The sequence below is a fragment of the Bombina bombina genome, chromosome 2 (genome assembly GCF_027579735.1).
Source record: "Bombina bombina isolate aBomBom1 chromosome 2, aBomBom1.pri, whole genome shotgun sequence".
NCBI classification, from domain to species: Eukaryota; Metazoa; Chordata; class Amphibia; order Anura; family Bombinatoridae; genus Bombina; species Bombina bombina.
Window position 1 is genome coordinate 361491191 of NC_069500.1, and position 26600 is coordinate 361517790.

Here is a 26600-nt window from a genome sequence, read left to right on the forward strand (position 1 = left end):
ACCCTATTGTAATACCACCAGAGAAATTGTGTAAAATGGACAAATATCTAGAGGTACCTACTTACACTGATATTTTTCCGGTTCCTAAAAGAATTTCGGAAATTATAAAAAAGGAATGGGACAGACCAGGTATACCGTTCTCTCCTCCTCCTAATTTCAAGAAAATGTATCCCATATCAGACACCATTCGGGACTCTTGGCAGTCAGTCCCTAAGGTGGAGGGAGCTATTTCTACCCTGGCTAAACATACAACTATACCTACTGAAGACAGTTGTGCTTTCAAAGACCCTATGGATAAGAAGTTAGAGGGTCTTTTAAAGAAATTATTTATTCATCAGGGTTTCCTTTTACAACCAACAGCTTGCATTGTTCCAGTTACTACTGCAGCAGCTTTTTGGTTTGATGCTCTAGAAGAGTCTCTGAAGGTTGAGACCCCTTTAGAGGACATTTTAGATAGAATTAGGGCTCTCAAGCTAGCTAATTCTTTTATTACAATTGCCGCCTTTCAAATTGCTAAATTGGCGGCGAAAAATGCAGGATTTGCCATTTTAGCGCGTAGAGCGTTATGGTTAAAATCGTGGTCTGCTGATGTGTCATCTAAATCAAAGCTCTTAGCTATTCTTTTCAAAGGGAAGACCCTATTCGGGCCTGAGTTGAAGGAAATTATTTCTGACATTACTGGAGGTAAAGGTCACGCTCTACCTCAGGATAAGTCTGTTAAGATGAGGGGTAAACAAAATAATTTTCGTTCCTTTCGAAATTTTAAAGGAGTACCCTCTGCTTCCTCTTCCTCCACAAAGCAGGAAGGAAATTTTGCTCAGTCCAAGTCCGTCTGGAGACCTAACCAGGCTTGGAACAAGGGTAAACAACCCAAGAAGCCCGCTGCTGCTACAAAGACAGCATGAAGGGGCGGCCCCCGATCTGGGACCGGATCTAGTAGGGGGCAGACTTTCTTTCTTTGCCCAGGCTTGGGCAAGAGATGTTCAGGACCCCTGGGCACTGGAAATTGTGACCCACAGGTATCAACTGGAATTCAAGGATTTTCTCCCAAGAGGGAGATTTCTTCTTTCACGATTGTCTGTAGACCAGATAAAAAGAGAGGCGGTCTTACGTTGTGTAAAAGACCTCTCCACTATGGGAGTAATTCGTCCCGTTCCAAGACTAGAACAGGGACAGGGATTTTACTCAAATCTTTTCGTACTTCCCAAAAAAGAGGGAATGTTCAGACCTATTTTAGACCTCAAGAGTCTAAACAAGTTTCTCAGAGTTCCATCCTTCAAGATGGAGACCATCCGAACAATTTTACCAATGATTCAGGAGGGTCAATATATGACTACCGTGGACTTGAAGGATGCATACCTTCATATTCCTATTCACAAGGATCATCATCAGTTCCTAAGGTTTGCCTTCCTGGACAAACATTTTCAGTTCGTGGCTCTTCCCTTCGGGTTGGCCACAGCACCCAGGATCTTCACAAAGGTTCTAGGGTCCCTTCTGGCGGTTCTCAGGCCGTGGGGCATAGCAGTGGCGCCTTATCTGGACGATATTTTGATTCAGGCGTCAAGTTATCATCTGACGAAATCTCATACAGACACAGTGTTGTCTTTTCTGAGAACTCACGGATGGAAGGTGAACCTAGAAAAGAGTTCACTAGTTCCACGGACAATGGTTCCCTTCTTGGGAACTCTGATAGACTCGGTAGCCATGAAGATATTTCTGACGGAGATCAGAAAATCAAAGTTTCTAAATACTTGCCAAGCCCTTCAGTCCACTCCTCGGCCATCAGTGGCTCAGTGTATGGAGGTGATTGGATTAATGGTGGCGGCAATGGACATCATTCCGTTTGCTCGTTTTCATCTCAGACCACTGTAGCTGTGCATGCTCGGACAGTGGAATGGGGACTATGCGAATTTATCTCCTCAGATAAATCTGGATCAAGAGACCAGAGACACACTTCTTTGGTGGTTGTCGCTGGATCATCTGTCCCAGGGGATGTGTTTCCGCAGACCCTCGTGGGTGATAGTGTCAACGGACGCAAGCCTACTGGGCTGGGGTGCAGTCTGGAATTCCCTGAAGGCTCAGGGTGTATGGACTCAAGTGGAGTCTCTACTTCCAATCAATATTTTGGAATTGAGAGCAATATTCAATGCGCTTCAGGCATGGCCTCAGTTGGCTTCGGCCAAATTCATCAGATTCCAATCGGACAATATCACGACTGTGGCTTATATCAATCATCAGGGAGGAACGAGGAGTTCCTTGGCGATGATAGAAGTATCCAAGATAATTCGATGGGCGGAGGCCCACTCTTGTTATCTGTCGGCAATCTACATCCCAGGAGTAGAGAACTGGGAAGCGGATTTTCTAAGTCGACAGACTTTTCATCCGGGGGAGTGGGAACTCCACTCGGAGGTGTTTGCCTCACTGATTCTCCGACGGGGCAGACCGGAATTGGATCTGATGGCATCTCGACAGAATGCCAAGCTTCCAAGATACGGATCCAGGTCGAGGGATCCTCAGGCCGAACTGATAGATGCCTTGGCAGTGCCTTGGTCGTTCAGCCTAGCTTATGTGTTTCCACCATTTCCTCTCCTTTCACGCGTGATTGCTCGGATCAAACAGGAGAGAGCTTTGGTAATTCTGATCGCGCCTGCGTGGCCACGCAGGACTTGGTATGCGGATCTAGTGGCCATGTCCTCTCTGCCACCGTGGAAACTTCCATTGAGACAAGGCCTTCTCATTCAAGGACCTTTCCAACATCCAAATCTAAGTTCTCTGCATCTGACTGCTTGGAGATTGAACGCTTGATTTTATCTAAGCGGGGATTCTCAGATTCGGTCATTAATACTTTGATACAGGCACGTAAGCCTGTCACTAGAAAAATATATGATAAGATATGGCGTAAATATCTTTTTAGGTGTGATTCCAAGGGCTACTCATGGAGTAAAGTTAGGATTCCCAGGATTCTGTCTTTTCTCCAAGAAGGATTGGAGAAAGGGTTATCAGCGAGTTCCTTAAAGGGACATATTTCTGCTTTGTCAATTTTGCTACACAAACGTTTAGCAGATGTTCAGTCTTTTTGTCAGGCTCTAACCAGAATTAAGCCTGTATTCAGACCAATTGCTCCACCTTGGAGTTTGAATTTAGTTCTTAGAGTTCTTCAAGGGATTCCGTTTGAACCCATGCATTCCATAGATATTAAATTGTTATCTTGGAAAGTTTTGTTTCTGGTTGCTATTTCTTCTGCTCGTAGAGTTTCTGAGCTTTCAGCATTACAATGTGACTCGCCCCTTATCTTATCTTTCATTCTGATAAGGTGGTTTTGCGTACCAAACCTGGATTCCTTCCTAAGGTTGTTTCAAATAAGAATATTAATCAGGAAATTGTTGTTCCTTCCTTGTGTCCTAATCCTTCTTCTAAGAAGGAGCGTCTGTTACATAACCTGGACGTGGTCCGTGCCCTGAAGTTTTACTTGCAGCCGACTAAGGATTTCCGTCAATCATCTTCATTATTCATTGTTTATTCTGGAAAGCGTAGGGGTCAGAAAGCTACGGCTACCTCTCTTTCTTTTTGGCTGAAGGGTATCATCCGCCTGGCATATGAGACTGCTGGACAGCAGCCTCCTGAAATAATTATGGCTCGTTCTACTAGGGCTGTGGCTTCCACATGGGCGTTTAAGAACGATGCTTCTGTTGAACAGATTTGCAAGGCTGCGACTTGGTCATCTCTTCATACTTTTTCCAAATTTTACAAATTTGATACTTTTGCTTCTTCTGAGGCTGTTTTTGGGAGGAAAGTTCTTCAAGCAGTGGTGCCTTCCGTTTAGGTCTCTGTCTTGTCCCTCCCGTTTCATCCGTGTCCTGTAGCTTTGGTACTGTATCCCACAAGTAAGGATGAAATCCGTGGACTCGTCGTATCTTGTAGAAGAAAAGTAAATTTATGCTTACCTGATAAATTAATTTCTTCTACAATACGACGAGTCCACAGCCCTCCCTGTCATTTTTCAGACAGATTTAGATTATATTTTATTTTTTATAGCTTCAGTCAGCTCTGCTGTGGTGCTCTTTGCCACTTCCTGTTAGCAGGAGGTTAATATCCCACAAGTAAGGATGAAATCCGTGGACTCGTCGTATCGTAGAAGAAATTAATTTATCAGGTAAGCATAAATTTACTTTTTGTTGTTTGGCCTTCATTGCATATACACATGAATTTTAACTTTTTTTTTCTGTGAGATACCCCAAAAATGACGCCAAGATACAACTGGTTTTATCAGCTTTATGAAATTACAAGAAGCTAAAGGGAGGTTAAAGAATTGCCGCAACTCATCTCCTCACAGAAACCTCATGATTTGCTCATACACTGGTACTGTCAGATGTGAATGAAGTAGCCAGTCGTCTAAAAGGCATTGCCCGTATGATTCAAGTATCTTCCAACACAGAGCACTTACTTGCAACAGGATGTTTTCCCTTTGCAAGAGTTTAGATTCTCATACCGTCAAAAGACCCAAAGCTATTGCTTGTTTTAATTTTCCGGTTTGTGTTTTGTTTTTTCTCATTGTCTTGAGGTTTACAAATCTTTTAAAAATTAAAGATATTCCACAATTTTTAAATGATAATATTTCTGTATATTATATATGCAAGTTATAGATTGTTTGTATAGGAGGAATTAATTAAGTTAGAAGAACAAATCAGTTATTCAGATGTAAAATTATTGATTATTCTGAGAATATAATTCAATATAATTTCAATATTTTCTTTTGCCCTGTAGCCTAGATGAAGCAGCTGACCTTATATCAGAGCATCTGAAGAGGAGTGGAAAACCTTTACCAAGGAACATAACTTCTGGTGAGATTGTAAAGGTATGAGTATTTAAAGAATTTGCATTCATTTTAGTTTGTTGCATTTATCACCACACATTAAATTATAGTAATTAAATTATTTGATAAATGTGCCTTTTGCATTGTATGTAAAATACATATACAGTATTAAAGTATTTTATTGTAGAATTGATGTTCAGTCCGCCATAGTTTTAAAAATATGCATTTAATAGGTGCAAAAGGCAAGAATAGCAACCACAACATTTCTGTCTCCAAATAATACATGATGATGTGGATGCTTATTATACCTATGATAAAATGATTTACTCTCATGAGATGGCGGGAGTCCAGTAGTCATTACATGTGGGAAATCCCCTTCTGACCACTAGGAGGAGGAAAAAAGGTACCTTAACACACCAGAGATTTAAAGGGGCAGTTTACGCTAAATTTTTCTCCCCATTCTCAATTATCCATTTTGCTTGCTGATGTGTACTTTAAAGGGACACTAAACCCATTTTTTTTTTCATGATTCAAGTAGAGAATACAATTTTAAACAACATTCTAATGTACTTCTTTTATCTAATTTGCTTCATTCTTTAGATATCCTTTGTTGAAGAAATTGCAATGCACATGGGAGAGCCAATCACACAAGGCATCTATGCGCAGCAACCAATCAGCCGCTACTGAGCCTATCTAGATATGCTTTTCAGCAAAGTATATTAAGAGAATGAAGCAAATTAGATAATAGAAGTAAATTAGAAAGTTGTTTAAAATTGCAATCTCTTAATGGTATAAAAATCCGAAATTGTGAGATGAAAGTCGGACTGTATGCTGACGATCTCTTGATCTATCTATCCAACTCCAGGCTAAATATATCAAAACTCATTCAAATAACTGACCACTTTGGCTCCTTTTCAGGTTACAAGGTGAACAAGTCAAAATCCGAAATACTTTGGCTCAGGAAAACAATACCTCTATTTTAGATATTCCTTTTAAGGTAGTTACAGATTCGTTCAAATATCTAGGCATTCACATACCAAGCAATATAGGGGACCTTTATAAAATTAATATATCTCCCATGCTAACTTATATCAAGGAGAAACTTAAGCTTTGGCAGGACTTACCGTTATCAATATCAGGCCGAGTAGAACTATTCAAAATGACCCTCCTTCCGAAACTTTTGTATATTCTCCAAAATGTACCGTTAATCTTATTAGAAAAAGACGTCCGCTTACTCAATACCGCAATAAGACAATTTATATGGCAAAGGAAAAGACCCAAAATATCTCTTGCGAAACTTGCCACACCACGGGAATATGGAGGCTTAGCATTACCAAATATTAGATTCTGCAACCTTAGTTTCTTAGCTCGTATAGTAGCTGATTGGATCTTTACCAAAAATTATATCCTAAATAATGAGCTTGAACTAAACATATGTAAACCATATCTCCCTGCAGCTTTGATACACTCTTCACCCAAGGATCTCCCATCAGAGATTAAAGGTCTCAAAACTATACTGAACCCGATGAAGGCTTGGTGGAAACTATCCAAGCTTCTTTCATTAACCACCACTGTATCAAATTACCTCCCCTTGATAGGGAATCCGCGATTTCAAGCAGGTATAAACTCAGAAGTTTTTAACAGGTGGCACAGTAGCGGTCTCGATAGAGTGCATTATTTAATAGAAAAAGACAGAAAATGTGTTAGGACGTTTGCGGAATTAAAAGCAAAATTTAACCTCCTTAATAAAGATTTTTTTGCATATTTGCAAATAAGACATTTCACTACAGAATTAATTAGGGAGGCAGGATGGTGCTGGGAGCTGGGCAAACTGGAAAACTGGTTAACTCTTAATAAAATTGGCTGTATGTCCATTGCCCCATGTTACCACATACTGGGTGCTAGCAAAGGCGCCCCTATTCTGGACAACATGGCATTGGCATGGAATACCTTAGTCTCCCAGACTAACATTGAGTCAAAAATCCTTCAATTATCAATTAATAAAGTAGCAAGAACTACGTTATATCAGCTACCTGGCGGGAGGCGCATCTAAAGCTTCTTCATAGGGCATATTTCACCCCGGAGAAAGGTCTCAGAGTCCACAATCAAGAATTTTATAAATGCCCCAACTGCTCTTACCCTGCGGCAAATCTGACTCACATGTTCTGGCATTGTCCAAAAATAAGAAAATTCTGGAAAAAAATAGAATACTGGATCAAAACTACATTAAAGATAGAAACACTGACTTTATCACTGTATCAAATCATACTCTGTCTACCGACAGAAGTTAACTTTCAGACTAATGAAAAAATAATAAATCTTTCCATTTTAGCCACCAGATATTTGATTTGCAAAAAATGGAAATCTAGAGCCTTGCCGACGATTCCTGAAGTCAGAAATTACTTGAAAAGGCAATGTGTACTGGAACAAAAAGATACTAACATTGATAAGGAATTAGATATAAGGATTTTTTTCAATAAATGGGCAATATTCATAAAGACACTTCAGGAGACAGAAATAGATTATTTGATTTTCCCTTTTAAAAACTCAGAGATTGTTCTTTTAGGAGTTTGGTAGATGAGGAGAGGGGCGGAGATTGAACGGTTTTCCTTTTTTTTTTTTTTTTATGTCTATATGGTTTTGTTAAGATATATTCTGATTGTTCTTAGTTTTTGTTGAGATGTCTAAGGGATAAAAATTTAAAAATCCCCAGCAATATATATGTTATTTTTGATGTAATGGCATAACCTTGTGAGATATTGATAATATTAATATTATTATATTACTTTTGTTTTTCAGTATTATTTGGTTTATTGTATGCCATGTTACTTGGAAACATCGGGCCCTGCGTGGCGTAAGATGTGGATTTAAACTTCTTTTGTATATACTGCTGGTTGTAAATAAAAGTTTAAAAAAAAAAAAAAAAAATTGCATGCTCTTTCTAAATTATGAAAAAAATGTGGGTTTCATGTCCCTTTAATTGTTTACAAATAGCTCCTTTACCTTCATATCAACATTTGAAAAAGCAGAAGAAATTATACTCCCAGTGGTAGGCAGGATACAGAAATAATAAAATGTTAATTTCCAATTGTTCTCTCTGAGTATTGGGATTTGGTATAAAAACAGAAATAAGATACACCTGTCTCTAATTGACTAGCGTGCACTAAAGCTACATCAGACCTGTGCTCTTCATCTGAATCATTTCCCTTTCATTGCTCAGTGCATGGAAATTGTGACTCTCATGATAGCTGCCTCAGAAGCACTTCCATTTGCCAGCTTTTATATTTGGTTCCTCCATTTGCAAATGCTGCATCAGTGGAATGGGAAGCATGAGGACAAGGCAGTCCCTAACTTGGTGGCAGACTCAACGTTTCTTGCTTTAGTTTTTTAGCAATTTCCACAGATGCCAACCTGTTAGGTTTGAGTGCAGTCTCTGAGTCTTGAAAAGCTCAGAGAGTTTGGAATTGAGGTTACCAATAAACATTCTGGAGCACTGCTCAGTCTTCAGGGCTCTCCAGAGTTGGTTCGACCTCACACTGAAATCTTTTCTTCGATTCCAGTCAGACAATATCACAGCAGTGGCTTAGATCAATCATCAGCGAGGAACTTGCAGTTCCTTAGCAATGAGGAAAGTGTCCCACATCATCATTTGGGCAGAATATTATCATTGTAAGATTTCTGCCATCCACATTCCAGGTGTCCGTTTTTTTATCAGTTGTCTAAGCTTTGCAAATGACAGAAAGCTACATCTGTTTCTTTAGCTGCCTGGCTTTTTTTGTAAGGTATATTTAGTACGGGAAAATTTCCCCACTGAGAGCTAGATTACAAGTGGAGTGCTATTGCTAGCATGAGGAGTGTAAGCGACAGAGGCGTAACTAGAAACCTCAGAGCCCCGGTGCAAAACTCCATGAAGCTCCCCCCTCCCAAAAAGTGATTTTTTTATATATATATATATATATATATATATATATATATATATACACACACACACATTTCATTTTCCTCTTCTTTTTTTTTCTTCAACATGTAACACATTAAAAAAAATTCTGTTAATCATGTCAATTTACACTTAAAATTAGAAACGGACAAACACTCCTGCACTGTGTGTGACCAAGAAAGGAATACAGTGCCTGACATGATCAAGCACTCATATGTTCATGTTTAGAAAACAACATAGCACAGACCTGCACATGGTATGTACATGACTGTGTCACACTTACTTTAAATTACTGCACCTCTCTCTGCTCCTCATGCAAATGAAATGGCGGGTACAGGGTGGAGGAGGAGTCTCTAATACTGACTGGTGCTTGCCATAGATAGAGAGAAAGATGGAGAGAGAGATACAAAAGAAATATAGAGAGAAAGAGATAGAAAGAGAGAGTGATAAAAAGATAGTCAGAGAGAAAGAGAAAGAGAGAAAAAGAGAGATAGAGAAAGAAAGAAGAAAAAGAGAGGGAGAGAGAGACACAGTGGGGGGAAGAGGGAGAGACACGGGGGGGAAGAGGGAGAGACACAGGGGGGCAGGGGCTGTTTCATAGTTTGTCTTTTGAGGATATCAAGAAAAAACTAGTGAAAAATCACACGTTTCAGCATTTCAGAAAGCTGGCAACTCGCAGAAGTCTCTTTAATTTTTTTTTTATTTATTTTTTTTAAATTTATCCCTCGGAACAAAAGGGGTCGACAAACTATCTAGATTGCAATGAGGTCTATGTCCCCAGCACATTGTGCATCATGGAAAAATTATATGGAGATAGTTTGAAGAGGGTATCTAGGCTAGGCATAAAAGAGAATAGGTGCTTTGATCAGCTCTCTGGGGTCCTGAGTGTGCACAGATCCTCTTGCATGGAGTTATTCAGCTCAAGCGAGACACACTTGAAAGCAAACACGGTCTGTTTCTGTTAACTGGTTACCTTACGTTTCTTCTTTCCCACGTTACTCAAGTTCATTTGTTGTCTGCAGCGCACTCGCAGTATAGCGCACAGCATCGCAGCTCCGACTTGCTGCATGGCTGTGCCCCAATGGCCGCATGCAGGACAGTGTCACTCACACTTTTGGCAATACCGGCGCCGCGATCATCGCAGCTGGGTGGCTGCAATGTACAGTGAGTGCTGTGTATTGTACATTAGGAGCAGGGCCGTTGTTGCATCTATTAGGTGGCGGGGCCCCCCCAGAGTGGCAGACCTCCAGGCCCAGTCGCGGACGTTGCGACCATGGAAGTTCCGCCCCTGGTAAGCGAGATCGGAATGTTTTTACACTCTTATCCATATTACAAGTGGTGCACTGTTTAAATTACCACAAATTAGTTTGCACAAACTTGTGGTAATTTACGCACCCCATATTTTCTCTGGGCGCCGTTGAACAGTAATGTCCGCTTATATTACAAGTTAAAATAAAATGCAATTGCTCAAACACAATCGCGTTTAAGCATTTTAAGTTCCCCAAAAAAAACTACATGAAAAAAGCTACCATTACAGAAAGAAGAAGAAAAAAAACAGTTATGGCTGTTCTAAAACTAAAGATCCACTTAAAAGATAAAATCCACTCCAAAATAAAAAAAAAACTATACTACCACTAACTTAACTATAGCAATTGCCCTAAAGTGATTTAGCTTTTTTTTCCACTAAGATAAATATTAATCCATTAGTATTATCCATCCACTAAGTAACCCCCACCCCAAACTAAAAAAAAAGGTTATCAAAAAAAACTATTCTAAAATTTGCCCTGAAAAAAAGCCCTTTTAAGCTTTATTGCTATATTTTAGTTTAGTGTATAGGTTTTTTATTTTGGGTTTGTTTTTTTAAGTGGGGATTTAGTTTTAGAATAGGCATAACTGGGTTTTTTTTGTTTGTTTTTTTGTGATCATTTATTTTCTGTAATGTTAGTTTTTTCATTTTTAGTTAATGTTATGTTTTCTTTTGAGTAACTTAAGGTTGTTAGGTTAGGGGTGTTAGCTGGTTAGGCGGGTTAGATGTTGGTATTTTACGATGGGGGGTTGTGGAGGTTTAGGTGTTAATATTGTAGAGGGCTATCTTGCGATGTGGCGGTTTAGGGTTAATAATGTAGAGGTCTATTTTGCGATAGGGGTTGTGGCAGTTTAGGGGTTAATAGTGTGGAGGGGATATCCCGATATTCTAAGTTCTACTCTTTGCTTGTGTCTGGTTAGTACGCAGAAAAAAATAACTTTCAACTTGTAATATGCGTGCTACCAGACGCACGCAAAGAGTAGAAGTCAAGCAGACTTACCGTGCAAGCAGGAGCAGTAATTATCGCTCCATTCGTAATCCAACCAAGAGTTCATTACTGCTCTTTCTACTAGAGCAGGGGTCATCAACCGTGACCCTCCAGAGGTTTTGGAACTACATTTCTTCTATAAGGTACAACGAGTCCACGGATTCATCCTTTACTTGTGGGATATTATCCTCCTGCCAACAGGAAGTGGCAAAGAGCACCACAGCAGAGCTGTCTATATAGATCCTCCCTTAGCTCCACCCCCAGTCATTCTCTTTGCCTACTCTAAGTACTAGGAAGGGTAAAGTGAAAGAGGTGATAAAATATTAGTTTTTAATTTCTTCAAGCAAGAGTTTTTTGTTTTAAATGGTACCGGAGTGTACTATTTACTCTCAGGCAGCAGATGGATGAAGACTTCTGCCTGGAGGATGATGATCTTAGCATTTGTAACTAAGATCCAGTGCAGTTCCCACAGAGGCTGAGGAGTACAGGAAACTTCAGTGTGAGGAACGTTTTCATGCTATACAGCAATGAGGTATGTTCAGTCATTTTTTCTGGAGAGACTGTGTATTTCAGAAAGGCTGACAGTATCCCCATGAGGGTAAGGGTAAGCAGTAATCCTAAGAGCTATAGACAGGCATTACTAAGCTTGCATAAGGGGCTAATTAAAAATGGTTGACACTGAGTTTTGAATGTTTGTGGGCAAACGTTTTTATGAACTGGGAGTGCTGTAACGTTTTGTGGGCAATAACTTTTTTTTGGGCAAACTTTGAGGGTAAAATTGGCTTATTTTTGGGTCTCAGAACCCACATGGCTAGTTTAAAACCGCTCTGGTGCGGTTCTTTAAGGCTGTAGAAACATCGAGTGAGATGGGTGGGGCCTATTTTTGTGCCTCAGATGCGCAGTTGTTTTCTCTCAGCAAGCAGCAAGCTCTAACTCCTGAGGGCACTTGTAGATGTTTTGGGCCAAATCGAAGCTTTAACCCCATATTTACCATCCCTGAGGGCAGGTAGGGCCACAGCAGGGCTGTGGCAAGGTGCTGGGGGTGTTTTTTTTTTTTCGAATTTAGGCCTTTTTCAATCCGGTTTGCACATTAAATTTTAAATGTTAATTTTCCTTGTGGGGCAAACTTAACTACATATATTGAGTCTGCTATGAAAAATTTGGTGCATTTTAAAGCAGTTTTGCAGAACGTGTATGCTTTTTTTTCTCTTAAAGGCGCAGTACCGTTTTTTAAGATTGTTAATTTTTTCAATAAATAAAGTGTTTTCATGCTTGTTTGTAGTCTTTACTATCCTGTTCAACATGTCTGACATTGAGGAAAGTCAATGTTCAATATGTTTAGAAGCCATTGTGGAACCCCCACTTAAAATGTGTCCCTCATGCACTGAAAGGTCAATAAATTGCAAAGAACATATTTTAGCCTCTAAAAGTATGTCGCAGGATGATTCTCAGTCAGAAGGGAATCTGGTTTTGCCATCTAATTCTCCCCAAGTGTCACAACCATTAACGCCCGCACATGTGACGCCAAGTACTTCTAGTGCGTCTAATTCTTTCACCCTGCAAGATATGGCCGCAGTTATGAATACTACCCTCACAGAGGTTTTATCTAAGCTGCCTGGGTTGCATGGGAAGCGCAGTAGGTCTGGTGTGAGAGTAAATGCTGAGCCCTCTGATGCTTTATTAGCCATATCCGATGTACCCTCACAATGTTCTGAGTTGGGGGTGAGGGATTTACTGTCTGAGGGAGAGATTTCTGATTCAGGAAACATGTTCCCTCAGACAGACTCAGATATGACGGCTTTTAAATTTAAACTAGAACACCTCCGCTTATTGCTCAGGGAGGTTTTAGCGACTCTGGATGTGACCCTATTGTAGTTCCAGAGAAATTGTGTAAAATGGACAGATTTCTAGAGGTTCCTGCCTACACTGATGTTTTTCCGGTCCCTAAGAGGATTTCGGACATTGTTACTAAGGAGTGGGATAGACCAGGTATTCCGTTCGCTCCCCCTCCTACTTTTAAGAAAATGTTTCCCATATCAGACACCATGCAGGACTCGTGGCAGACGGTCCCTAAGGTGGAGGGAGCTATTTCTACCCTGGCTAAGCGCACAACTATACCTATTGAGGATAGTTGTGCTTTCAAAGATCCTATGGATAAAAAATGGAGGGTCTCCTAAAGAAAATATTTGTTCATCAGGGTTTTCTTCTCCAACCTATAGCGTGCATTGTTCCTGTAACTACTGCAGCTTCTTTTTGGTTCGAGGCTCTGGAGGAGGCTCTTCAGGTTGAGACCCCATTAGATGATATTCTGGATAGAATTAGGGCTCTCAAGCTAGCTAATTCTTTCATTACAGATGCCGCTTTTCAACTGGCTAAATTAGCGGCAAAGAATTCGGGTTTTGCCATTTTAGCGCATAGAGCGTTATGGCTTATGTCCTGGCCTGCTGATGTGTCATCAAAATCTAAGCTTTTGACCATCCCTTTCAAGGGTAAGACCCTTTTTGGGCCTGAACTGAAAGAGATCATTTCAGACATCACTGGAGGGAAAGGCCATGCCCTTCATCAGGATAAGACAAATAAGATGAGGACCAAACAAAATAATTTTCGTTCCTTTCGAAACTTCAAAGGTGGTCCCTCTACCTCTTCCCCTGCTGCAAAGCAAGAGGGGAATTTTGCTCAATCCAAGTCAGTCTGGAGACCTAACCAGACTTGGAACAAGGGTAAACAGGCCAAGAAGCCTGCTGCTGCCACCAAGACAGCATGAAGGGGTAGCCCCCGATCCGGGACCAGATCTAGTAGGGGGCAGACTTTCTCTCTTTGCTCAGGCTTGGGCAAGAGACGTTCAGGACTCCTGGACTTTAGAAATCATAACCCAGGGGTATCTTCTAGATATCAAAGATTGTCCTCCAAGGGGGAGATTCCATCTTTCTCAATTGTCTGTAAACCAGACAAAAAGAGAGGCGTTCTCACGCTGTTTAGTAGACCTATATACCATGGGAGGGATCTGCCCAGTTCCGAAAACAGAACAGGGGCAGGGGTTCTACTCCAATCTGTTTGTGGTTCCCAAAAAAGAGGGAACTTTCAGACCAATTTTAGATCTCAAGATCCTAAACAAATTCCTCAGAGTCCCATCCTTCAAGATGGAGACCATTCAGACTATTTTACCAATGATCCAGGAGGGTCAATATATGACCACTGTGGACTTAAAGGATGCGTATCTACACATCCCTATCCACAAAGATCATCACCAGTTCCTCAGGTTCGCCTTTCTGGACAAGCATTACCAGTTTGTGGCTCTTCCCTTCGGGTTGGCCACAGCTCCCAGAATTTTCACAAAGGTGCTAGGGTCCCTTCTGGCGGTTCTAAGGCCCGGGACATAGCAGTGGCGCCTTATCTGGACGATATCTTAATTCAGGCGTCGACTTACCAACTAGCCAAGTCTTACACGGACATCGTGTTGGCTTTTCTAATTTTAACCACCTGCCGAGCTTTTCATTCCATTTCTCGGCCGTCTTGCATATCAGACCACTGCAACTATGCATGCTCAAACAGTGGAATAGGGATTATGCAGATTTATCTCCTCAGATAAATCTGGATCAAGAGACCAGAGACTCTCTTCTTTGGTGGTTGTCACAGAATCATCTGTCCCAGCTAATGTGTTTCCGCAGGCCAGCATGGGTCATAGTGACGACGGACGCCAGCCTATTGGGCTGGGGTGCAGTCTGGAATTCCCTGAAAGCACTGGGTTTGTGGACTCAGGAGGAGGCTCTCCTCCCAATAAATATTCTAGAACTGAGAGCAATATTCAACTCGCTTCAGGCGTGGCCTCAGGTGGCTTCGGCCAGATTCATAAGATTCCAGTCGGACAATATCACGACTGTAGCATATATCAATCATCAGGGGGGAATAAAGAGTTCTCTAGCAATGATAGAGGTTACCAAAATAATTCGAAGGGCAGAGACTCACTCTTGCCACCTATCAGCAATCTATATCCCAGGAGTGGAGAACTGGGAAGCGGATTTTCAAAGTCGTCAGACTTTTCATCCGGGGGAGTGGGAATTCCATCCGGAGGTGTTTGCACAATTGATTCAGCAATGGGGAACACCAGAATTGGATCTGATGGCGTCTCGTCAGAACGCCAAACTTCCTTGTTATGGGGGGTCCAGGTCAAGGGATCCTCAGGCAGTACTGATAGATGCTCTAGCAGTACCCTGGTCGTTCAACCTGGCTTATGTGTTTCCACCATTTCCTCTCCTTCCTTGTTTGATTTCCAGACTCAAACAGGAGAGAGCTTCGGTGATTTTGATAGCACCTGCGTGGCCACGCAGAACTTGGTATGAGGACCTGGTGGACATGTCATCTCTTCCACCATGGACTCTGCCACTGAGACAGGACCTTCTGATTCAAGGTCCGTTCCAGCATCCAAATCTAGTTTCGCTGCGGCTGACTGCTTGGAGATTGAACGCTTGATTTTATCCAAGCGGGGTTTCTCTGAGTCGGTCATAGATACCTTGATTCAGGCTCGAAAGCCTGTCACTAGGAAAATTTATCATAAGATATGGCGTAAATATCTTTATTGGTGCGAATCCAAAGGCTACTCATGGAGTAAGATCAGGATTCCTAGGATTTTGTCCTTTCTCCAAGAAGGATTGGAGAAGGGACTATCAGCTAGTTCCTTAAACGGACAGATATCTGCTTTATCAATTCTACTACACAAGCGTCTGGTAGATGTTCCAGACGTTCAGTCGTTCTGTCAGGCTTTAGTTAGAATCAAGCCTGTGTTTAAACCTGTTGCTCTGCCATGGAGTTTGAATTTAGTTCTTAAAGTTCTTCAAGGGGTTCAGTTTGAACCTATGCATTCCATAGATATTAAGCTTCCATCTTGGAAAGTTCTGTTTTTAGTTGCTATCTCTTCGGCTCGAAGAGTTTCTGAACTATCTGCATTGCAATGCGACTCACCTTATCTTGTTTTCCATGCTGAAAAGGTGGTTTTGCGTACCAAACCTGGGTTCCTTCCTAAGGTTGTTACTAATAGGAATATCAATCAGGAAATTGTTGTTCCTTCTCTGTGTTCTAATCCTTCCTCTAAGAAGGAGCGTCTGTTGCACAACTTGGACGTGGTTCGTGCTTTGAAGTTTTACTTGCAAGCAACCAAAGATTTCCGTCAAACATCTTCTTTGTTTGTTGTCTATTCTGGAAGGCGTAGAGGTCAAAAGGCTACGGCTACCTCTCTTTCTTTTTGGCTGAAAAGCATAATCCGTTTGGCATACGAGACTGCTGGACAGCAGTCTCCTGAAAGGATTACAGCTCACTATACTAGAGCGGTGGCTTCCACATGGGATTTTAAAAATGATGCTTCTGTTGAACAGATTTGTAAGGCTGTGACTTGGTCTTCGCTTCATACCTTTTCCAAATTTTACAAATTTGATACCTTTGCTTCTTCGGAGGATATTTTTGGGAGAAAAGCTCTTCAAGCAGTGGTGCCTTCTGTTTAACCATCTGTCTTGTCCCTCCCGTTCATCCGTGTCCTGTAGCTTTGGTATTGTATCCCACAAGTAAAGGATGAATCCGTGGACTCGTCGGACCTTATAGAAGAAAAGTAAATTTATGCTTACCTGATAAATTAATTTCTTCTATGGTACGACGAGTCCACGGCCCGCCCTGTCATTTTAAGACAGATTATATTTTTTTGATTTTAAACTTCAGTCACCTCTGCACCTTGTAGTTTCTCCTTTTTCTTCCTTTACCTTCGGTCGAATGACTGGGGGGTGGAGCTATGGGAGGATCTATATAGACAGCTCTGCTGTGGTGCTCTTTGCCACTTCCTGTTAGCAGGAGGATAATATCCCACAAGTAAAGGATGAATCCGTGGACTCGTCGTACCATAGAATAAATTAATTTATCATCTAAGCATAAATTTACTTTTCCCATGATGCTCAGTCATCTTAAATGCTGTCTGAGCATCATGGGAAATGTATTTCCAAAACCTCTGGAGGGACATTGTTGATGACCCCTGTATTAGAGCATTTGACACTTCTTGGGACTTATATAATGAGGCTTCAATTGATCAGATTGCAAGGCAGCTACTTGGTCATCTTTATACACTTTCAAAGGTGTATTTATTTGATGTTCGTGCTGCTTCTGAGGCTGCTTTTGTTATGAAACCATAGTGCCTGATCAGTAACGTACCTGCCCTTACTATTTGTTCCCCCCTATTTCATGGGGACTTCACTGCTTGGGTATATATTTCCACACATGAGGACTCATCAACTCTCATGATCTGATGAAAGAAAACAAAATTTATACTTACCTGATTAATTTATTTCATGATGGTGAAGTCCACAAGCCTCCCCCATTCTTTTTGTTCAGGTGGTGACAGTACTTGTTTTTCTCTACTATTACCCAGCTTTATCTTTCCTGCTTTTCTATTTTCCTCCATCTACTTGGCTATATGTATGACTGCAGATCATAAGAAGGGGGATTTAAAACTCTAAGCTCTTATATGTCTGGTTATCTTTTGCCTGCTCCTAGTGGTTAGAAGGGTAATTCCCACACGGTGATGACTCGTGGACTCTGACCATCATAAAAGAAATGAATTTAACTTTATCTTTTTCTTGGCTCATCCTAGCTAATTGACTTTGGAATGTAAGCTTATGAGTCCACCAGTCTTGTTGATCATCTTATGCAAAGATGCTTTACAGCTTAAAGTGATTCAAGGTCAGGGCCCTCTACCCTTTATGATTTATGTAAATGTATTCTGATTATTGTACTCTATAATGGTATACTTAATGTTCTAATACTAATATTATTTCTTCTACAAGATACGACGAGTCCACGGATTCATCCTTACTTGTGGGATATTATCCTCCTGCTAACAGGAAGTGGCAAAGAGCACCACAGCAGAGCTGTATTTGTAGCTCCTCCCTTCTCTCCACCCCCAGTCATTCTCTTTGCCTATACTAGTAATAGGAAGAGGTAAAGTGAAAGAGGTGTTAAAATGATAGTTTTTAGTTTTCTTCAATCAAGAATTTCTCTTGTAAAGGTGTATCCAGTCCACGGGTTCATCCATTACTTGTGGGATATTCTCCTTCCCAACAGGAAGCTGCAAGAGGACACCCACAGCAGAGCTGTCTATATAGCTCCTCCCCTAACTGCCACCCCCAGTCATTCTCTTGCAGCTCTCGACAAGAAAGGAAGTATCAAGAGAGCTGTGGTGACTTAGTGTAGTTTTACCTTCAATCAAAAGTTTGTTATTTTTAAACGGTACCGGCGTTGTACTGTTTTTACTCTCAGGCAGAAATTGGAAGAAGAATTCTGCCTGGAGGTTTGATGATCTTAGCGGTTTGTAACTAAGGTCTATTGCTGTTCTCACACATAACTGAAGAGTATGGAAAGAAAACTTCAGTTGGGGGGACGGTCTGCAGATTGCCTGTTTTGAGGTATGTTCAGTATATTTTTTTCTAGAGAGATAAGGTCTAGAAAATGCTGACAGTGCATGGTATATTTGAGGTAAGCCTGATACAGTGATTTAACAGCAACTGGGATCATGCTTGCAAAAAAGGGTGATATTCATGTTAATACTCATATTACTTAGTGTAAAAACGTTTGCATGTTTTAGAGTAAAAACGTTTTTTCTCTGAGGGTGATAAATCTTTATTTTGGGACCTAGTTTTCCACATCGCTTGTTAGATCACTCCTAAAAAAGGCCCCCTGACTTTCAGTGCATGGTGGGAGGGGCCTATTTTCGCGCACTTTATGCGCAGTTAAAGGATTACTTTCTGTTATAATTTTTAAGCTAAACAACTAACATATTAAAGTTAATAAACATTAATTAAAACCTACTGACCTATATTTTCTCCAAAACGAAGTTTCATAACGTTCTAAAAGTTATATATTTTATTTGCCGATGATGTCACGTTATCCTGCCCACTATTTTCAGCACTGCATGTTCAAAATACTTAAACCAATTACTTTGTGTTTAAAGCGCCATTTTGAAACCTAGGTATTGTAAACGGATTGGTACAGAGCAAAGGATACCCACGAAGTGGGTTTGGAAAACAATTAAATTTGCAGACAAGATTTCTGATATACGGTAGAGATATGTTAATGAAATGCTATTGATAAAAAGTGTATTTGGGGTAGTTAGTTAGTAACAGGCATAGAAAATATTTACTTACAGTGGCCCTTTAATCTTCAGACTGAGACATACAGCTTCCCTAAAGGAGTCCTCTGGCATCTAGGACCACTATAGAGGGTGTTTTTCCTGCAAAAAATCGTGTTTAAGGGCAGGTAGGGCCACAGCAGAGCTGTGGCAGTGTGTTTGACTGTTTAACGGTTTTTCCGTTTTTCTAATCCGTTTTGGGGCCTAAGGGGTTATGCTGCTTTAGTCTCTTATACACACTGTAAAAATTTGGTAGAGTTTACTACTTTTTATCACTATTTTGCAGTTTATGAGGTAGTTTTTTTCTCTTAAAGGCACAGTACCGTTTTTATTTGATTGCTTTTTCACATTCATTAAAGTGTTTTCCAAGCTTGCTGGTCTCATTACTAGTCTGTTAAACATGTCTGACATAGAGGAAACTCCTTGTTCATTATGTTTAGAAGCCATTGTGGAACCCCCTCTTAGAATGTGTGCCAAATGCACTGACCTTTCTATAAGTTATAAAGACCATATTATGGGTTTTAAGGATTTATCACCAGAGGTTTCTCAGACTGACAAAAGGGAGGTTAAACCACCTAGCTCTCCCAATGTGTCAGAACCTATATTTCCCGCGCAAGTGACGCCAAGTACATCTGGCGCGTCCAATGCGTTTACCTTACAAGACATGGCGGCAGTTATGAATCATACCCTCACAGAGGTATTGTCCAAACTGGATTACAAGGAAAGCGAGGCAGCTCTGGGGCTAGAACAAATACAGAGCTTTCTGACGCTTTAGTAGCTATGTCTGATATACCCTCACAATGTACAGAAGCCGAAGCAGGAGAGCTTCTATCTGTGGGTGACATTTCTGATTCAGGGAAGGCGTTACTCCAGTCTGACTCTGAAATGACAGCATTTAAATTTAAGCTTGAACACCTCCGCTTGTTGCTCAAGGAGGTTTTAGCAACTCTGGACGACTGTGACACCATTGTAGTCCCAGTCCCAGAGAAATTGTGTAAAATGGACAAATACTTTGCAGTGCCTGTTTACACTGATGTTTTTCCAATCCCTAAGAGGTTTTCAGAAATTATTACGAAAGAATGGGATAGACCAGGTGTATCGTTCTCTCCCCCTCCTGCGATTAAAAGGATGTTTCCCATAGATGCCGCTACACGGGATTTGTGGCAGACGGTCCCTAAGGTGGAGGGAGCAGTATCTACCCTAGCTAAGCGTACAACTATCCCCGTCGAGGACAGTTGTGCTTTCCTAGATCCAATGGATAAAAAATTAGAGGGTTTCCTTAAGAAAATCTTTATACAACAAGGTTTTATTCTCCAGCCTCTTGCATGCATTGCCCCAGTCACTGCTGCAGCGGCTTTCTGGTTCGAGTCTCTTGAAGAGGCTCTTCAGGTGGAGACCCCGTTGGATGATATCCTAGACAGGCTTAAAGCTCTTAAATTAGCCAATTCATTTATTTCTGGCGCCGTTTTTCATTTAACTAAGCTTACGGCTAAGAATTCAAGTTTTGCCATTCAGGCGCGTAGGGCGCTATGGCTTAAATCCTGGTCAGCTGACGTTACTTCAAAGTCTAAGCTTCTCAACATTCCCTTCAAAGGGCAGACCCTATTCGGACCTGGACTGAAGGAGATCATTTCTGATATCACTGGAGGGAAAAGCCACGCCCTTCCCCAGGATAGGTCCAACAAATTAAGGACCAAACAGACAAATTTTCGTTCCTTTCGGAACTTCAAGAGTGGTGCAGCTTCAACTTCCTCTACTACAAAACAAGAAGGAAATTCTGCCCAGTCCAAGCCAGTCTGGAGACCTAACCAGGCTTGGAGCAAGGGAAAGCAGGCCAAAAAACCTGCTGCTGCCTCTAAGACAGCATGAAGGAGTAGCCCCCGATCCGGGACCGGATCTAGTTGGGGGCAGACTTTCTCTCTTCGCCCAGGCTTGGGCAAGAGACGTCCAGGATCCCTGGGCTCTGGAGATTGTTTCCCAGGGATATCTTCTGGATTTCAAAGCCTCATCTCCAAAAGGAAGATTTCATCTCTCACAATTATCTGCAAACCAGATTAAGAGAGAGGCATTCTTACGTTGTGTTCAAGACCTTCTGGTCATGGAAGTGATCCACCCAGTTCCAAGGGAGGAACAGGGGCAAGGATTCTATTCAAATCTGTTTATAGTTCCCAAAAAAGAGGGAACTTTCAGACCAATCTTGGATCTCAAGATCCTAAACAAATTTCTCAGGGTCCCATCCTTCAAGATGGAGACTATTCGAACCATCCTACCTCTGATCCAGGAGGGTCAATATATGACTACCGTGGACTTAAAGGATGCTTATCTCCACATTCCGATACACAGAGATCATCATCGGTTTCTCAGGTTTGCCTTCCTAGACAGGCATTACCAGTTTGTGGCTCTTCCGTTCAAGTTAGCCACGGCACCAAGAATCTTTACAAAGGTTCTAGGGTCCCTTCTGGCGGTTCTAAGGCCACGGGGCATAGCGGTGGCCCCTTACCTAGGCGACATTCTGATACAGACGTTGACTTTTCAAATCGCCAAGTCCCATACGGACATTGTTCTGGCCTTTCTGAGGTCTCACGGGTGGAAGGTGAATGAAGAAGAGTTCTCTCTCCCCTCTCACAAGAGTTTCCTTCCTAGGAACTCTGATAGATTCAGTAGAAATGAAGATTTTTCTGACAGAGGTCAGGTTGTCAAAGCTTCTAACTTCCTACCGTGCTCTTTATTCCACTTCTCAGCCATCAGTGGCTCAGTGTATGGAAGTAATCGGCTTAATGGTAGCGGCAATGGATATAGTTCCGTTTGCCCGCCTACATCTCAGACCACTGCAACTTTGCATGCTCAATCAGTGGAATGGGGATTACACAAATTTGTCCCCTCTGCTAAATCTGGATCAAGAGACCAGGGATTCTCTTCTCTGGTGGCTATCTCGGGTCCATCTGTCCAGGGGAATGAGCTTCCGCAGGCCAGAATGGACTATAGTAACGACAGATGCCAGCCTTCTGGGCTGGGGCGCAGTCTGGAACTCCCTGAAGGCTCAGGGTTCGTGGACTCAGGAGGAAGCCCTCCTTCCGATAAACATTCTGGAACTTAGAGCGATATTCAATGCTCTTCAGGCTTGGCCTCAGCTAGCTGCGGTCAGGTTCATCAGATTTCAGTCGGACAACATCACGACTGTAGCCTATATCAACCATCAGGGGGGTACAAAGAGCCCCCTGGCGATGTTGGAGGTTTCAAAGATAATTCTATGGGCAGAGGATCACTCTTGCCATCTCTCAGCTATCCATATCCCAGGAGTAGAGAACTGGGAGGCGGATTTTTTAAGTCGGCAGACTTTTCATCCGGGGGAGTGGGAACTCCATCCGGAGGTATTTGCCCAGTTGATTCATCTATGGGGCAAACCAGAACTGGATCTCATGGCGTCTCGTCAGAATGCCAAGCTTCCTTGTTACGGGTCCAGGTCCAGGGATCCCAAGGCAGCGCTGATAGATGCTCTAGCAGCGCCCTGGTCCTTCAGCCTGGCTTATGTGTTTCCACTGTTTCCTCTGCTCTCTCGTCTGATTGCCAAGATCAAGCAGGAGAGAGCTTCAGTGATTTTGATAGCTCCTGCGTGGCCACGCAGGACTTGGTATGCAGATCTGGTGGACATGTCATACTTTCCACCATGGACTCTGCCACTGAGACAGGACCTTCTACTTCAAGGTCCTTTCAAACATCCAAATCTAATTTCTCTGCGTCTGACTGCTTGGAGATTGAACGCTTGATTCTATCAAAGCTTGGTTTTTCCGAGTCGGTCATTGATACCTTAATTCAGGCTCGAAAGCCTGTCACCAGGAAAATCTATCATATATGGTGTAAATATCTTCATTGGTGTGAATCCAAGGGTTACTCATGGAGTAAAGTCAGGATTCCTAGAATATTATCTTTTCTCCAGGAGGGATTGGAGAAAGGATTGTCTGCTAGTTCCTTAAAGGGACAGATCTCTGCTCTGTCTATTCTTTTGCACAAACGTCTGGCTGAGGTTCCAGACGTTCAGGCGTTTTGTCAGGCTTTAGTTAGAATTAAGCCTGTGTTTAAACCTGTTGCTCCGCCATGGAGTTTAAATTTAGTTCTTAAGGTTCTTCAAGGGGTTCCGTTTGAACCTCTGCATTCCATAGATATTAAACTTTTATCTTGGAAAGTTCTGTTTCTAGTAGCTATCTCCTCGGCTCGAAGAGTTTCTGAGTTATCTGCTTTACAGTGTGATTCCCCTTATCTGATTTTCCATGCAGATAAGGTAGTTTTGCGTACCTAACCTGGGTTTCTTACTAAGGTAGTATCTAATAAGAACATCAATCAGGAGATTGTTGTTCCTTCATTATGTCCTAATCCTTCCTCAAAGAAGGAACGTCTTTTACACAATCTTGATGTGGTTCGTGCTTTAAAGTTTTATTTACAAGCTACAAAGGATTTTCGTCAAACATCTGCTTTGTTTGTTGTATACTCTGGACAGAGGAGAGGCCAAAAGGCTTCGGCAACTTCTCTATCTTTTTGGCTAAGAAGTATAATACGCTTAGCTTATGAGACTGCTGGCCAGCAGCCTCCTGAAAGAATTACAGCTCATTCCACTAGAGCGGTAGCTTCCACATGGGCTTTTAAAAATGAGGCCTCTGTTGAACAGATTTGTAAGGCGGCGACCTGGTCTTTGCTTCATACCTTTACTAAATTCTACAAATTCGATACTTTTGCTTCTTCGGAGGCTATTTTTGGGAGAAAGGTCTTACAGGCAGTGGTGCCTTCCGTTTAAGGGCCTGCCTTGTCCCTCCCTTCATCCGTGTCCTAAAGCTTTGGTATTGGTATCCCACAAGTAATGGATGAACCCGTGAACTGGATACACCTTTACAAGAGAAAACAAAATTTATGCTTACCTGATAAATTTATTTATCTTGTGGTGTATCCAGTCCATGGCCCGCCCTGTCATTTATAGGCAGGTGTTTTTTTTTTTTTAACTTAAATTTTTATTGATTTTGTCAGCAAATAACAATTTAACAAAAAATAAAAAAATCACAAAAGTGCGACCTGCGCATACAGAATCATAAGGTTCACATTATTCGATCTATTATCCACAACATTGACCATAACCTCCAGGAATCTAATGCTCATAAGGAGGGCATCTGGACTTTGAGCTGCCTGGCAATTATAGTCCTTTGTAAAGTTCTTTATTGTCCATATTCGTTCTCTGTAGGCTTTGGTCTTCTCTTCGTTCTGGTATATCAGTTTAAAGTGGAGCTATTATAAAGAGTCACAGTTACATTGCTCTGAACCTATAATCATATCTAGGTTGAACCAAAAGAAAGTATAGAATTAAAAGAGAATAAAGAGGGAGAAGGGGGGGAAGGGAAAGAAGAGTATCCGACAGAGACATCCCTGAGTTGTAGTTTGCGATAAGGTAATGGGGCATTCTCAAGCAACAGTGTGTGAGGCAAAATATATTCAGTAATATGTTCATAGCTTCCCTAATCTAGCGGTGTGTTTGTCGCATGGGGGGTCCTATGTGTATATGTGGTAGTGATAGAATCCCAGTAGAAACGAACATCTGCATAGAATGCAGATTTACCTCTTTTAAAGTATCCATATTCTTCACATGAAAGCATCTTATCAGTATTTTGTAACCAGCTGCTTTGTGTGGGTATTAATGAGGACTTCCAATTTAGGGCGATCAGTGCTTTGGCGCTATTGAGTCCTATTCGTATCAATGTCTGTCTAATTTTACAGCGGAGTGGAGGGTTCTCGTTTAGGAGGATCAATTTTGGGTTTAAATGGAGGTCTGCCTCTGCTAGTTTCCCCAATGTGGATTCTATTCCCTTCCAAAATAAGTGTAGTTTGGGGCATGACCACCACATATGTAATGTAGTGCCTCGCTCGGTGCAACCTCTCCAGCACGAGGGTGAGGAGGTAGGGTAAATGTTATTTATTCTAGCTGGTGTCAAGTACCAGCGCATAAGCACTTTGTAGTTGAGTTCAATTACTTTGGGTGATGTGGAGGAGGTACGAGTGTTTCTATAGATTTGTAGCCACTGTTCAGTATCCATGTCTACGTCCAATTCTTTATGCCATTTAGCTGTATATGGAGGGAGTGGTGGGGATCGTGCGTTCTGAAGCATGCTCTTAGCTAGTGATAACGTACCTCTGGTAGTGTTTCCCCTAAGGCACGTTTGCTCAAAAAGTGTTGGTAATCTAATAAGGGCTTCTTTATTGGGAGTAGTCTGTATAAAGTGCCGTAGCTGTGCATATTTTAGCCATGGGGCAAAGGAGCCAAATAAAATTGGTGAGAGTTCCTCTCTGGGTTTTAGTGTGTCTTGTGTGAGCAGGATTGCCATGGGGACAGAGTCTAATAGTTCAGTAATTGGTGTGTCTTTTCTCTTGTTCTCATATCCCCCCATTAGTTCTATGTTGGGAAAAATTGGGGTAAGCGGGGATACAGGTGTGGACAGGGCTGGTGTAGTTTTAATTAAGTGATCCCATGTGTTGAATATGTGTCGGTAAAGTGCGGATGATTGGCAAGCAGGGGTGCGCTTGGTTTTTGGGAGCCAGCATAGGGGACCTGGGTTAGGGGATTTAAGTAGCTGGGAGTCAATCGCAACCCATGCTTTGGATTCTCTCCTACAGTGCCAATCTAGGATTCTCTGCAGTACTGATGCATGATAATATAGGTTTAATTCTGGTAGACCCAAACCCCCACTTTGGAGGGATCTATACATTGTTCCTCGAGCTATCCTTGGGCGTGACCTCCCCCACACAAAAGTATTTATGGCTTTTTGAAGTTTTTGTATGAATGTCTTAGGGAGTGTAATTGGCATCGCTTGCAGTATGTATAGGATTTTGGGGAGGATTGTCATTTTGACTGATTGTATCCTACCCCACCACGACAGGGGCTTTTCCTTCCAGGAGGATAGGGAGTGCTGTATAGAGTGTAGGAGGGGTCGGTAGTTTAGGGCAAACCATTTTGAGGAATTAGAAGATAGCATTATGCCTAAGTATTTTAGATGGGAGTGTTGGATTTTAAACGGACAAGATGGCGTGAAAGCTGCGAAGTTACTAGCGGTCATTGAGATATTTAGGAGCTCAGATTTTGAATAATTGATATGGAAATGTGAGAATTTACTGAAATTATCAAATTCAAGGGTCAGGTTGGGCAACGAGATGTCAGGAAGAGTTAGAGTGATCAACACGTCATCTGCAAACATCGCTAATTTGTGGGTGTCTGGACCGATTGGGATGCCGTGAATTTTTGGGTTTTCCCTGATATGACAGGCTAAAATCTCCATTGTAAGGACAAAGAGAATGGGTGATAATGGACAACCCTGCCTAGTCCCATTATTTATGTTGAAACTGTGTGATAGGACCCCATTT

At 41.8% G+C, this 26600-nt stretch overlaps 1 protein-coding gene across 1 annotated transcript in view; it reads left to right on the forward strand.

Moving 5' to 3' along the window:
• Window positions 1-26600, forward strand: part of KNTC1 (kinetochore associated 1) — a 1377837-nt gene that overhangs the window by 1286098 nt on the left and 65139 nt on the right. The window contains exon 63 of the mRNA XM_053701768.1: window positions 4765-4855. Within this exon, the coding sequence (XP_053557743.1) occupies window positions 4765-4855 (91 nt within the window). The remainder of the gene's footprint in view (window positions 1-4764; window positions 4856-26600) is intronic.